Below are 11,191 nucleotides of genomic sequence, written 5' to 3'. Positions count from 1 at the left end.
TCAAACTATATAGCCTTGTAGATATGATGATGCCCAATTGTCCAATCAGGTTCCAAGATGTCTGACAGTAGTATTTTATTGTTTGTTTTTGTTTTTTTTTTGTTTTAAACATCCAAATTGTTTTTTTTTTTTGTTTTAAACATCCAAATAATTTCTTGGTGTTAGAGTTTTAATATAGTTTTAAACATCAATTAAATTGAAAATGTAAAATATTTATATTGTTATTGCGTTCTAGATTTCCTGGTATTAAATCCCCAATATAATATTACTTCATGACTTTGTATTTTATTGTGTCCAATAGGGTGCTACAGAACTTATCATATTGTGATGAAATCTAATAAGGATCGTTGGTAAAATGTGATCAATTGATATAATTAACCAAGGTGGTAAATGGAGCAATTGTTTGCACTATTTTATTGGAGGTGATTTTCACCCTTATTTTAAGAGCACCTGTAGCTCGGCTAGAGAAAGTATCAATTTGCATTGAAGTGGCCCAATAGAAATAAAATAGTTCCACAACAGCTAGCGGGCTAGCTCGCAAAAAAGCACAAGTCCAAGTTCAATTGGGATTTTTATTTTTTTTTATCTTTTCCTTTGTCAAAATGTCATCGTTTGTAGCAAAGATCTTTTTTTCTTTCTAACATTCAAAAACAAATCAGCAAAATTTCTGGGTATAATTAACATCGAAAAGAATTGCCCCAGTGACTTCAGCACTGATAATATGGTGAGTTATTTATTGTTATAAATATAACTTGTAAATATTTTAAATATTCGGTTTTTAATGTATTCTTAAATTTTTTGTGTAGATGATAGAAGCTAAAGAGGTATTTCGTAGTCAAACAGGTGCTGAATTTGAGTTAGAAAGTTGACATATTGTGAAACATAACATCAATCTTAACTTTTAATCCATATAATGGATGACGTATCATTTAAAGTTGTGTAATATTAATCCTAAATTTTTTAATCCATATAATGGATAATGTACTGTTTAAAATTATAATATTAGCCGTATATTTTTTAATCCATATAATGGATAATGTAATGTTTAAAGTTATAATATTAATCTTATTTTTTAACCCATATAGTGAGTGTTCATTATATAAGATAAAAAATATAACCGTTAGGAAAAAGTTCCAAGATGTCATATTCTATGAAATCTAAACTGAGCAGCACCAAAAAATTTCCTAAATTTCCTTTAAATTGTAGGAGAAATAAATGGTTTAGTTTTTTTGAATTTGTGAAACTTTTTGGAAAAATATAGATTTCAGTAAATATATTCTCCAATAATGGAAAACATAAGTGTATATTCCATTTTTGTGAAAATGACATTTCATTATATGTATCATTGGCCTATCCTTTTAAATTGCAATGAAATTGGATTTTTTCATGTTTCCAGCATTTTGAGTTCTAAAATGCCCTTGTTTGTGGTGCATTATTACAACTGAAGGGTAAGAACGGAAGTGAAGAGGGTGGTGATCGGACGAGCAAGATGTTGAGCAGGGATTGCCAGCTAATGGGTCTAACGTTGCTGCTAGCTCGGAACAAGATGGCGTACATTCCGACGGTGTCGCCTGTATTGCGCGCCATCATGTACAGTGCGCACCCACCCCACCAGTCCACGTGCGGTCCCGATCAAGAGAACATGCCGCTGGACGTCGATTCCCTACAGTTCGAGAAGGCCGATCCTTCAACGGAGAAATTAACAGAGGAAAAAAAAAGAATTGAAGGAGACATGCATGGAGGGAGGGAGGGAGGGGGAGAGAGAGACACGAATTGGGTTTAGAGTGGGGGTCTTTTTATGCACAAATGGTGAGGAATTTTATGCACAAATGGTGAGGGGCAAAATGAAAAATAAAACGATAAAATGGGGTTTTCAATTTTACTTTTTGTAAAAAGTGGTCAGAGGAACTGGTTCTGCACATTTTTTAAATTTTGTGAACTTACATGCACATTTTCAAAAAGTAGAAATTAGTTTTGCACAAAGTCTATATATCAAGGGGGTTTTTTGCACTTAACCCTTATTATTTAGATCTTCTTCTTCCCTCTCTATTTTTTATTTTTTTTAACTCCCAGAGTGTTTATTATTTAAAAAGAATAAAAAATCTAATTTTCTTTACAATTTTCTTCCATATTTTATTCATTTCTCCCTTCATTTGTATCATTTTTTTTTTTGTTTCTACTACACCCTTTTGACATTAATTTTACTATTATTTTTTTTAAAAAAAACCTACTCGGATTAGACATCTGATAAGAATTCCAGTTACAAAATATCTTTTTATATTATGGAGTTGAATAAGAATCTTATTGAATTCGGATCCGATCAAATCATAATCTAATCAAAATCCAATTCATTTTTAAGTATATTTGTAACCATTAGAAATTCGCAACTGTTATGTATTATATATGCATATATATATATATACACACACACAAACATACAACTATGCAAGTGAACAATAGTCACAGCTGAATGTCTCAAGAAACAAATAAATAGACCATTGTACAATTTGTACCACTAGGAACTTTATTAAAGCAGTATTTACACCTCTCCCCAATGGGGGAGATTGACAAGTCAATTTTTTTTAAAGACGTGTTTGTTTGAGTGTTGGAAAATAATAATAATAATAATAATAATTTGTAGCAACCCTGTTTTTTTGCGTGTGGCGTGACTTGAACCGTGTTTGTTTGTATGACTGATTGTGTAGGATGAGCAAGGTATATATTCAGTGGTAAATTATGAAATATTTTAAGAAATTCGACATTGTCATTTCAGCATACACACACAGTGCTAATAGCATTGTTTACTGTGATAACATATTTTAAATGGTTGCTAATGGCATTATTTATTAAGGTTTTTACTCGTCATATTGCATTATTTCTTAAAAAAAAAAAGAAAGAGGGAAAAGACAATTCCTAAAAATACCTAATAACATAGGGTATTCTCCAATAAAAAATTTATATTTTCATGTTACAAATAAATAAAAAAGAAGAGAAAGTCTATCTCATTTATCGCCGATTAAAATACTTTATTGAATATTATGTATTTAAGTCGCACAAAATATGGATGAAGCATTTATAGCATTACCCTCTCCAACCGTGTCATATTGCAAGTCCACTTTGAAGGCGTGTTAGGCAACACCAAATGCAAGACCATTTTTACCATACAATGTAATGTGAACGCATGAAGAAAGAGGCACACATGACTTTGAAAATAAGAATGCAAACTTCCTCATTCAACAATGTTGGCTGAGATGGAGGAGCAATGTGTCAAACAGATGAAGAGTTTATCTTTCTACCTTTTCAAAAATTATGTAATGTGAACAAGTAAAAATATTAGTCACGACTTTTGTAGTTGAAAAATATAAAGGTGGATGGAAAGGAAGAGATGACTTTAATATGAAGGGAATGTCCTAGCCAAGTAGGTCTTGAATATTATTTATTACTATTTAAAATGAACTCAATAAATGAGAATAATAATAATATATATATATATATATATATATATATATATATATCTTACCTATTTACCGTGTGTTTCATTCGAATCACGATGTGATTTAATCACAAATTCACACGTCGTCTTTATTTACAAAATAAAAAAATAAAAAATAAAAATAATAGAGAGGGTGAATGAATACAGAAGTGAAAGAAACATCCACCCACTCTAAAAACGATGATTAGAAGCGAATGGTCACACAAATTAATATGGATCATGTGTGTGATGTGTTCTAAAATTCTCTGATAAAATTCTCTCTTTCTCTACATGTTAACTACTTCTCTAGGGGGACTATTTTTTAGGACAAGCGGTCTAGAGTCTATAGACTCCTTATCTTTTTCTTCTTTTATTTTTTATATATATATTTTTGTTAATGATAAAAAATTTACACGCCAACTTTATTTCTTTGGAGACTCGGACCCTTACCATCCTCTTTAGAAGCTAGAGAAGTTATATAGCATGAATCATTGTTATCATTGTTGACCTTATAATTGTGAAAAAATTGTTATATTCTTAATAATTTTAGGATAGATAATGAATATTCTGCAAGTGAAATTCATCAAACACCATAGATTTTGTGATTTCATTGTATTCATTCATTACATTACTTTATAATCATTCATTATATTGCAAGTCCACTTTGAAGGCGTATTGGTCAACACCAAATGCAGGACCGACTTTACCATACAATGGTGTGACATAAGAAGATTCGGAGTATTATCATGTAATGTGAACGCATGAAGAAAGAGGCCTTAAAAAGTCCTCGATCCCTATAAAGGAAAATGTCCTTCCCATTTTTCACTTTGTTGAATGGAAAGGAAAATTAGCCAACTAGTCTTGAATATTATTTATTATTTAAAATGGATTCCTTCAATAAATAAGAATAATAATATATTTTTAGATAATACTCACCCACTCATTCCTCACCGCTGAGATTGTCTAATTACAAATACACACATATAATTATTTACAAAATCAGTAAAGTAATAAATGAAAAAACCCGTTTCTTGCAAGTATATATTCATTCACCCTCTCTCTCTCTCTCTCTCTCTCTCTCTCTCTCTCTCTATATATATATATATATATATATATATATTTTACTGATTTTGTAATTAAATATGATAATTAGAGCACAACAACTCAGATCCGTTTGGTTTTTTTTTTTTTTTTTTTTTTTTTTTTATGAAAATAAATTGGCAGAACCATTCCACACGCACAAATTAATATGGCTTATGCGTGTGATGTGCTTGCTAAAATTATCTGTCTCTAATATTTAGATAAGTACGTGTTAACTTTACATGAGTTTCAAAACTTCTCAAGTGGGACTATTTTCCGAGGACAATTAGTTTTCCACTCCTTAGGCACAATCTATCCAAAAGTGGTACCATTAAAGCAGTTGCATTTTCTGTGAACCAACTTCCACTTTTCACTTCGAGTGCCTAATCCATCTCGATGATCATGTATATCATGATTGCTTATTTTAGTTCTCTTTTAGCTGATGGATACCTACAAAAATTCAATTTCGTATATTCCAAAATCATTATGAAATTTTATGATGCGACATGAATCATCGTTATCATTGTTGCCCTATAATTGTTAAATAATTGTCATATTCTTAATAATTTTAGGATAGATAATGAATATTCTGCAAGTAAAATTTATCAAACACGATAGATTTTGTGATTTCATTGTAATCATTCATTACATTACTTTACAATACACAGAAAAACCAAAAAAAAATAATATGTAGGACTCGCATACAAAGAAAGTTCTCCAAAGAGAACCCTACAAGAAGACGACCTTGCCAGAAATCCCCAAAATGAAAATATAAAAAAATATACATATATAAAAAGAAAAAAGAGAGAATTTATTTCCTACCTACCAATATCCTCTAAAAAAGAAAATTCAAATTCAAATTAAATACATGAAATCAAAGCTTTAAGGTTCCAGCTTCAAGGAAACAACTCGTGCCTGCCTGTTGCGCTTGGCTGCCTTGACAAAGACTACAGAAAGGCAAGCAGGAGCCCACCATGGTCGTCTTACTTTTTGCTCCCCTTTTAGGCAAGCCACTGGGGATACATTTTATGTCAGTAAATAGAATTGCAGTCTTAAAAAGTTTTAATATTACGATTAAATTAATGCAAGATCACTTAATTAAGATGTAAAATAACATAAAATACAAAGACGCACAGCATCTGTTCGATGCATGTAACACTAAGAATGTAATCCCATCAAGCTGCATTCGAACAAAGCAAGAAGAGTGAAATGCATGTACAAAGAAAAAATCCACAATAAGGGACCTCTCTCTTCTCTCTCTATGTATATGTATATGTATATGTATATGTATATGTATTTAAGAATATAAATTTTCTAGTTTCAAGATATCAATCTGGTGCAGTAAAGACAACAAAATTCATGTATGGTCTTGACAGCATTGAAAGAGAAACGTCCCGCTTAACATGCATGACTTCTGCATACAGAGTAAAATTATGTCCAGTAGAAGTGTGAAACTCTTGTTTTAGTTCATAGCCAATTACATTTATAACAATGCTAGGATACACTGGGCAATTTTAATTTGTTCATGCTGCATACGAAAAAGTAGGCTTCTCCATTACAATGATTCCACCTACCTACACGCTGCCAATCAAAACATAGGCAGTCTCCCATGGATAGGAAACTACCAAGTATAATTATGATCTAATTACCCAGTATCTAGATATTTCTTTTATGGCTTTATACAAGTGAAAAGGGCCCATTACTTGGTGAAATGGTAAAAGCTACCATTGTGAAGCATGAAAAAGTGGAAGGTCGGCCACTTTGTGCAAATAATGCCCACTAGATAGGTCCACACCTATTCTACCCTTACAGCACCCTGCGACACTCTCTAGATAATGGCCATAAAAACTCAATTATAGGTGTTTAAAAGACGTGCAACCCATATACAGCAAAAAGTAGAATCTAATTGCACAATTGTCTTCAATGTTGTACTAGGAAGAATTTTCTTGCAATCGCACAGGGGGAGAGAGATAGAGAGAGAGAGAGACCTTTAATTCGCCTCAGTTCCTTGCACAAGGTGATGAAATCCCCCCATTTCATGTGGCACCGCCTTATAAACCGAAGAATCTGTTCGGTTGTGAACATGGACATACCCTCCAAGTATTCTCCATTGACACCATTTTCTTTGAAAATTTGGCGATAGTTACCAAGATTTATTTCTTCCAACCACAAACCAACATCCTGGCAACACAAAAACAAGGTATATCATTGAGCCAATAAAAAATAGGTCAAGGAAAATCTTAAGTTTCATAGTTGCACAAAGTACATTTATTTCTTTGAATAATTTCAGAAAATCAATGTTGTTGGTACAGCTTCTTTAGCCCATTTTACTTGCTGAATAAAATCCAACAGCACACAAATTGCTTTTACAGTACAATTGCTTTCACATTTCAAGTAAAAGCTACTTTTTTGCAAAACTTGACGTTCACAAATTATATTGGAAATGAGGTGGACGGCAACAAGTACAAAGCATAACATCAAAAAAAGAGGGGAGGGGGCCTCGATAGGTTTGGGAGGATCAAATATTCTCCATATTTAGCTTGTATTGTGGTAACCTGGTACCAAACTACTTCCATACACCAATTCTCTTCTCAAGCTGCATTTCTAAAAAAACAGCCTGTGAATAATATACTATGCAGTTCATTACTCCGTATTTATGTACAATTAGCAGGCATACTTTATATAGCTTTTCTTTGTCAACACCACCAGTCCTGAGGAAATGAGTCAAAAAACTGGGCCAACTCTTATGGAAACATTACTATTTATCATTAATTCTGGATAGGGATGCATCTTTCCTTTGAACTATCATGGAAATTCCTGGTTCTTAGATGACGACATTTTTTTATAGATACTGATTATGACAGATAAAATATATATATCACACAATTGGACGATTCCAAACTGTATTCCGTTTCCTTCATATGACAGTCGATCATATACGCTACTTAAATACCCCTTTATCTATGTGGGTGCAATTGTACGTAGATTTGAGGATGTTCAGGTAACACCTTAATCATTAACACTGTCTAACTGGTATTTGGCAAGTATTATCTACTTCATTTGTGAAGAAAGAAAGAGAAAGTCTCTAAGAAAAAAGAGAGACAAAAGTAGATATGAACCCTACTGCACCACTGGTGAAGTGTGTATCCTTGAACTGAGTTCAGAGAAGCCCACATGTCTGAATTCAAATATCCAAAAAGAGTGGGAAATTTTGTGGTAATTATAAGATGGGCTTTTGTAAAAGGAAGAACGCATTTAGTTTACAGTGTTGATTATTTCTTCCTTTCTTTTTTTCCGATTTAGAAAAGAGGGATCTTGTTTTTATTTTTATACAAAAAGCTAAGACACACTTCTCATCTGTGTATTCATCATGTTTCCTCTCCATCCTTCTCATTTTAATCTATTATGCAAACACATGATAGTTTTAAAATTTTAATCCATATGAAGGGTTTAATGACATAGAAGTTTAGATTATATTGTTGACACCAGTAACAGAGAAACCTATTTTCCCCTAATAAAGCAACGATAGAGAAGAAACGGGGCAAACTGCCCACCCTTGAGCCTCCCCCAAATCAAGATAACATTATAAACCTGTCATAGGGCTGCAAATAAACCGAGCTTGAGCACATTTTTTAGGCTCGTTTAGTAAACGAGCCGAGCTTGAACAATGCTGAGCTCGGCTCGCGAACAAATTCGTTTAGTAAAAGGGCCAATTTTTTTTTTTTTTTTTAAACCTTATATGCAATTGTTTAGCCCATTTAATATATATCAAGTCCAAACTCCTGCACGTTCATAAGCCTAACATCATTTTAGTTTAAGACCAACTTCATTTAACCTTAAGCCCAACTCTACTTAACCTATTACCCATCATCACATACATGTCTTTATATCAGCCTTTGGATTGCCTGACCAAGTTCATTACATTTGTGATGAAACCCCAATCATATATAACCGCAACAGATCGCATCACTCCTCTAATCCCTTTCAAGTTTCAACACAACATCTCTTCTTCCTCTCTTGCTCGCCGGCAATGGTCTCCAACGGATCTTTGAAATCTCTGTGATGAAACCCTAATTATATGCAACTGCAACAGATCTTGCAACAACACTCTAATCCCTTTCAAGTTTCAAAACATCATCGTTTCCTCTCTTGCTCATCGGCGACGGTCTCCAACAAATCTCTCTCCCTAAAATCATCTCTTGGGTCCCTTTTCTCTGATGACATCTCGATCCATTTTAGTGTTGGTGGGATCAGAAGGAGATGATCTGAAAACGGAGGTCAGCAAAAGAGATGCAGCAAAGTTCTTCCATATTTGAAACCCGTAAGTGTATAAATCTAAAGCTTTTCCTTTATTTTTTTTGAAGGCAAGCTCCAACCGAGCCCGAGCTCGCAGAAATGCTGAAGAGCCGAGCTCAAGCCTGGTTTTATCAAGCTCGCCCGAGCACCCTCCTGGCACTGCCGAGCTGAGCCCGAACAAGGTAAGGCTCGGGTCGGCTAGGTTCATTTGTAGACCTACCTATTATAGTTTGTTGGTCAAAGCCCACAAGTTTAGTCTCTCTCACCGGAACAAAACCACCGTCACTACATAATCATCAGAATATAACAAAAGAGAGCAGACTCGGTTATTGTTTAATATTTGAAAATGAATAAAAGAGATGAATGTTGGTGAAGTGGAGGACTTTGCACAGGTGTTCGATTTTTCCAGCTTCTGATCACACATTCTCCCCTTTATCCCTACCTACAAATTTCTCTTTTTCCTTGTTTCTTTCTCCTTCATTACTCTCTTATACATTGAAGGAATTACTGGTGAGGTTTTTGTCATTTGGCAGTGAGGATACCCTCACTACCTGAGAATCTGATAAGTTGCAAGGAAACTTGTGTGTTTGAAGAACAGTGTTCCAGAAAGAGATATACTGGCTGCATGGCTGCCACATATCATAATCCTTATGGCATTTAAGTTCCATCACCTGCATTGTTATTGATGTCATTAATTCTCTCCATTTCATTATCAAACACTTACTTTTCCCCAAATGCAGTATCATAATTTCCATTAGCTGGTTCCATTTTGTTCCATATTTTCTACTTGTTCATCTCTAGCATTTAAGTTAACATTCATCTCCTTCTCAAAAACATAAAGTAGAGAAAATTAGATAGTAGACTTAGATGGTTTGGACACAAACAACGGAAACCTATATATGCGCCAGTAAGACAAGGAAGACTAGTTGTTATAGAAGGTGTGAGGCGAAGGGAGAGACCAAAAATAATATGGGATGAGGTAATTTAAAATGACTTTAAAAAGTTACACATAATAGGTGAAACGGCATGCCATAGAAAAGAATGGAGACAGAAAATTCATGTGGCCAATCCCATGCATAGACGAAGGCAAGGATAATGATGACCGTCACAAACATCCTCAATTTGTCCATTTTGCAGCCTCTTTAATACTCTCCCAACTTTTGATTATGTAACTTTTAAAGCACCACCAAGGAAATGTATGTTCCAATACAATCAGTATTAGACAGGATTTAGTTAAAACAAGAAATTGGGGGGAAGTTATGGATGCATCAATATCATACAATACACAAGTTGGAAAGACCTCCAACGTATATGCTCCTATTACAACACCCTATAAAAGAACTTGTAATTCATATACCACAAAATTGCCTCAAAGTCGGTATAATAACCACATAGAAAACTCACAAGTCAAAAAGTGACAAATATAAAACTCCAAATACTTAATTCAATAAAAAAAAAATTGCATCAGTTATTATTCAACGGATAAAATGATAATATATGGTGGCACTTATATTTTCCAAACGTATGAGGAACAGCAGATCTCCAGACAGAACAAAAAAATTCTAATGCCAAATCACTAATTCTCAGTTAATTGGGAGAAAACTGTATGAAAATAAAATAAAACCCGAACTCCTTTTTCCTTTCTGTTGAGTCGGTAGTCAAACAAACTCACAAAGCCAAAGTAGAGTTGCATTAGGATCAATTTAGTAGAAGTTCTGTTTCCCCATGTCCTAAAAATAATGAAAAAGACAACATTCGCAAATTAAATCCATTTCCTTTCCAGCACTTTCTCAGCAACCAAACGGTGCAAAAGCAATTAAGGCAATAAACAAACACTTAATTTACCTCATCAATATATAGATCTAACTGTATAATATAAGATCAAAATCAAGCATACAAAAAATTCTGAGGTGGGTACATACCTCAACAGTCCAAATGAAGAAATCGAGAGGCTCAGGTGGGCGTTCTTTGTTCATCTCCCGAATCAGTACTCAAAAACACCCTTAGTTCACGAGCAAAAGAAGCCTTCGTGAGATCGTACAGTATTCCATTGACGTTTCGATATACAATTGTAAAAAAAATATCAGATGAATTAAGAGAAAAACACATCAATATCTATACAAATATAAAAAAAACAAAAGCATATACATATTAGCGTGTATGCATATGCATGGAGATGCGATTGATATGGATTTACCAAGCTAGAAGGTGTGTTTAGGGTTTGATTATATACATTTGAAGATGAAAACCAGGAAGAGAGAGAAAGTAGTGTGTTTTCGTACTGACGCTTCACTTTTGTCCACTTCTTTGTTCTACAAGGATGGACCGGTCATTTGCTTTGCT

The 11,191-nt window shown here is 33.6% G+C and overlaps 1 protein-coding gene across 6 annotated transcripts; it reads right to left on the bottom strand.

The window, feature by feature from the left end:
* Positions 1–5,153: 5,153 nt before the first annotated feature.
* On the bottom strand, positions 5,154–11,191 carry LOC132307452 (uncharacterized). 6 transcript variants are annotated; one of them, XM_059805219.1, is made up of 4 exons: positions 11,082–11,191; positions 10,771–10,873; positions 6,541–6,733; positions 5,154–5,565 (listed from the first exon to the last, which is right to left on the bottom strand). In XM_059805219.1, exons 2-4 carry the CDS (start codon positions 10,822–10,824, stop codon positions 5,435–5,437), a joined length of 378 nt encoding a protein of 125 aa, XP_059661202.1. In that variant the 5' UTR covers positions 10,825–10,873; positions 11,082–11,191; the 3' UTR covers positions 5,154–5,434. The 6 variants fall into 6 exon arrangements, with proteins under 6 accessions (XP_059661202.1, XP_059661203.1, XP_059661205.1 ...); XM_059805220.1 differs by having other exon boundaries at positions 11,046–11,182; XM_059805222.1 differs by having other exon boundaries at positions 10,771–10,850; positions 11,046–11,174.

The sequence above is a fragment of the Cornus florida genome, unplaced genomic scaffold (assembly GCF_030987335.1).
Source record: "Cornus florida cultivar Cherokee Brave unplaced genomic scaffold, ASM3098733v1 CherokeeBrave_3.0.0_Hap2_Chr05, whole genome shotgun sequence".
Lineage (NCBI taxonomy): Eukaryota > Viridiplantae > Streptophyta > Magnoliopsida > Cornales > Cornaceae > Cornus > Cornus florida.
The sequence above is the reverse complement of the archived record's forward strand: the minus strand, read 5'-3'. Positions and strand labels throughout refer to the sequence as shown.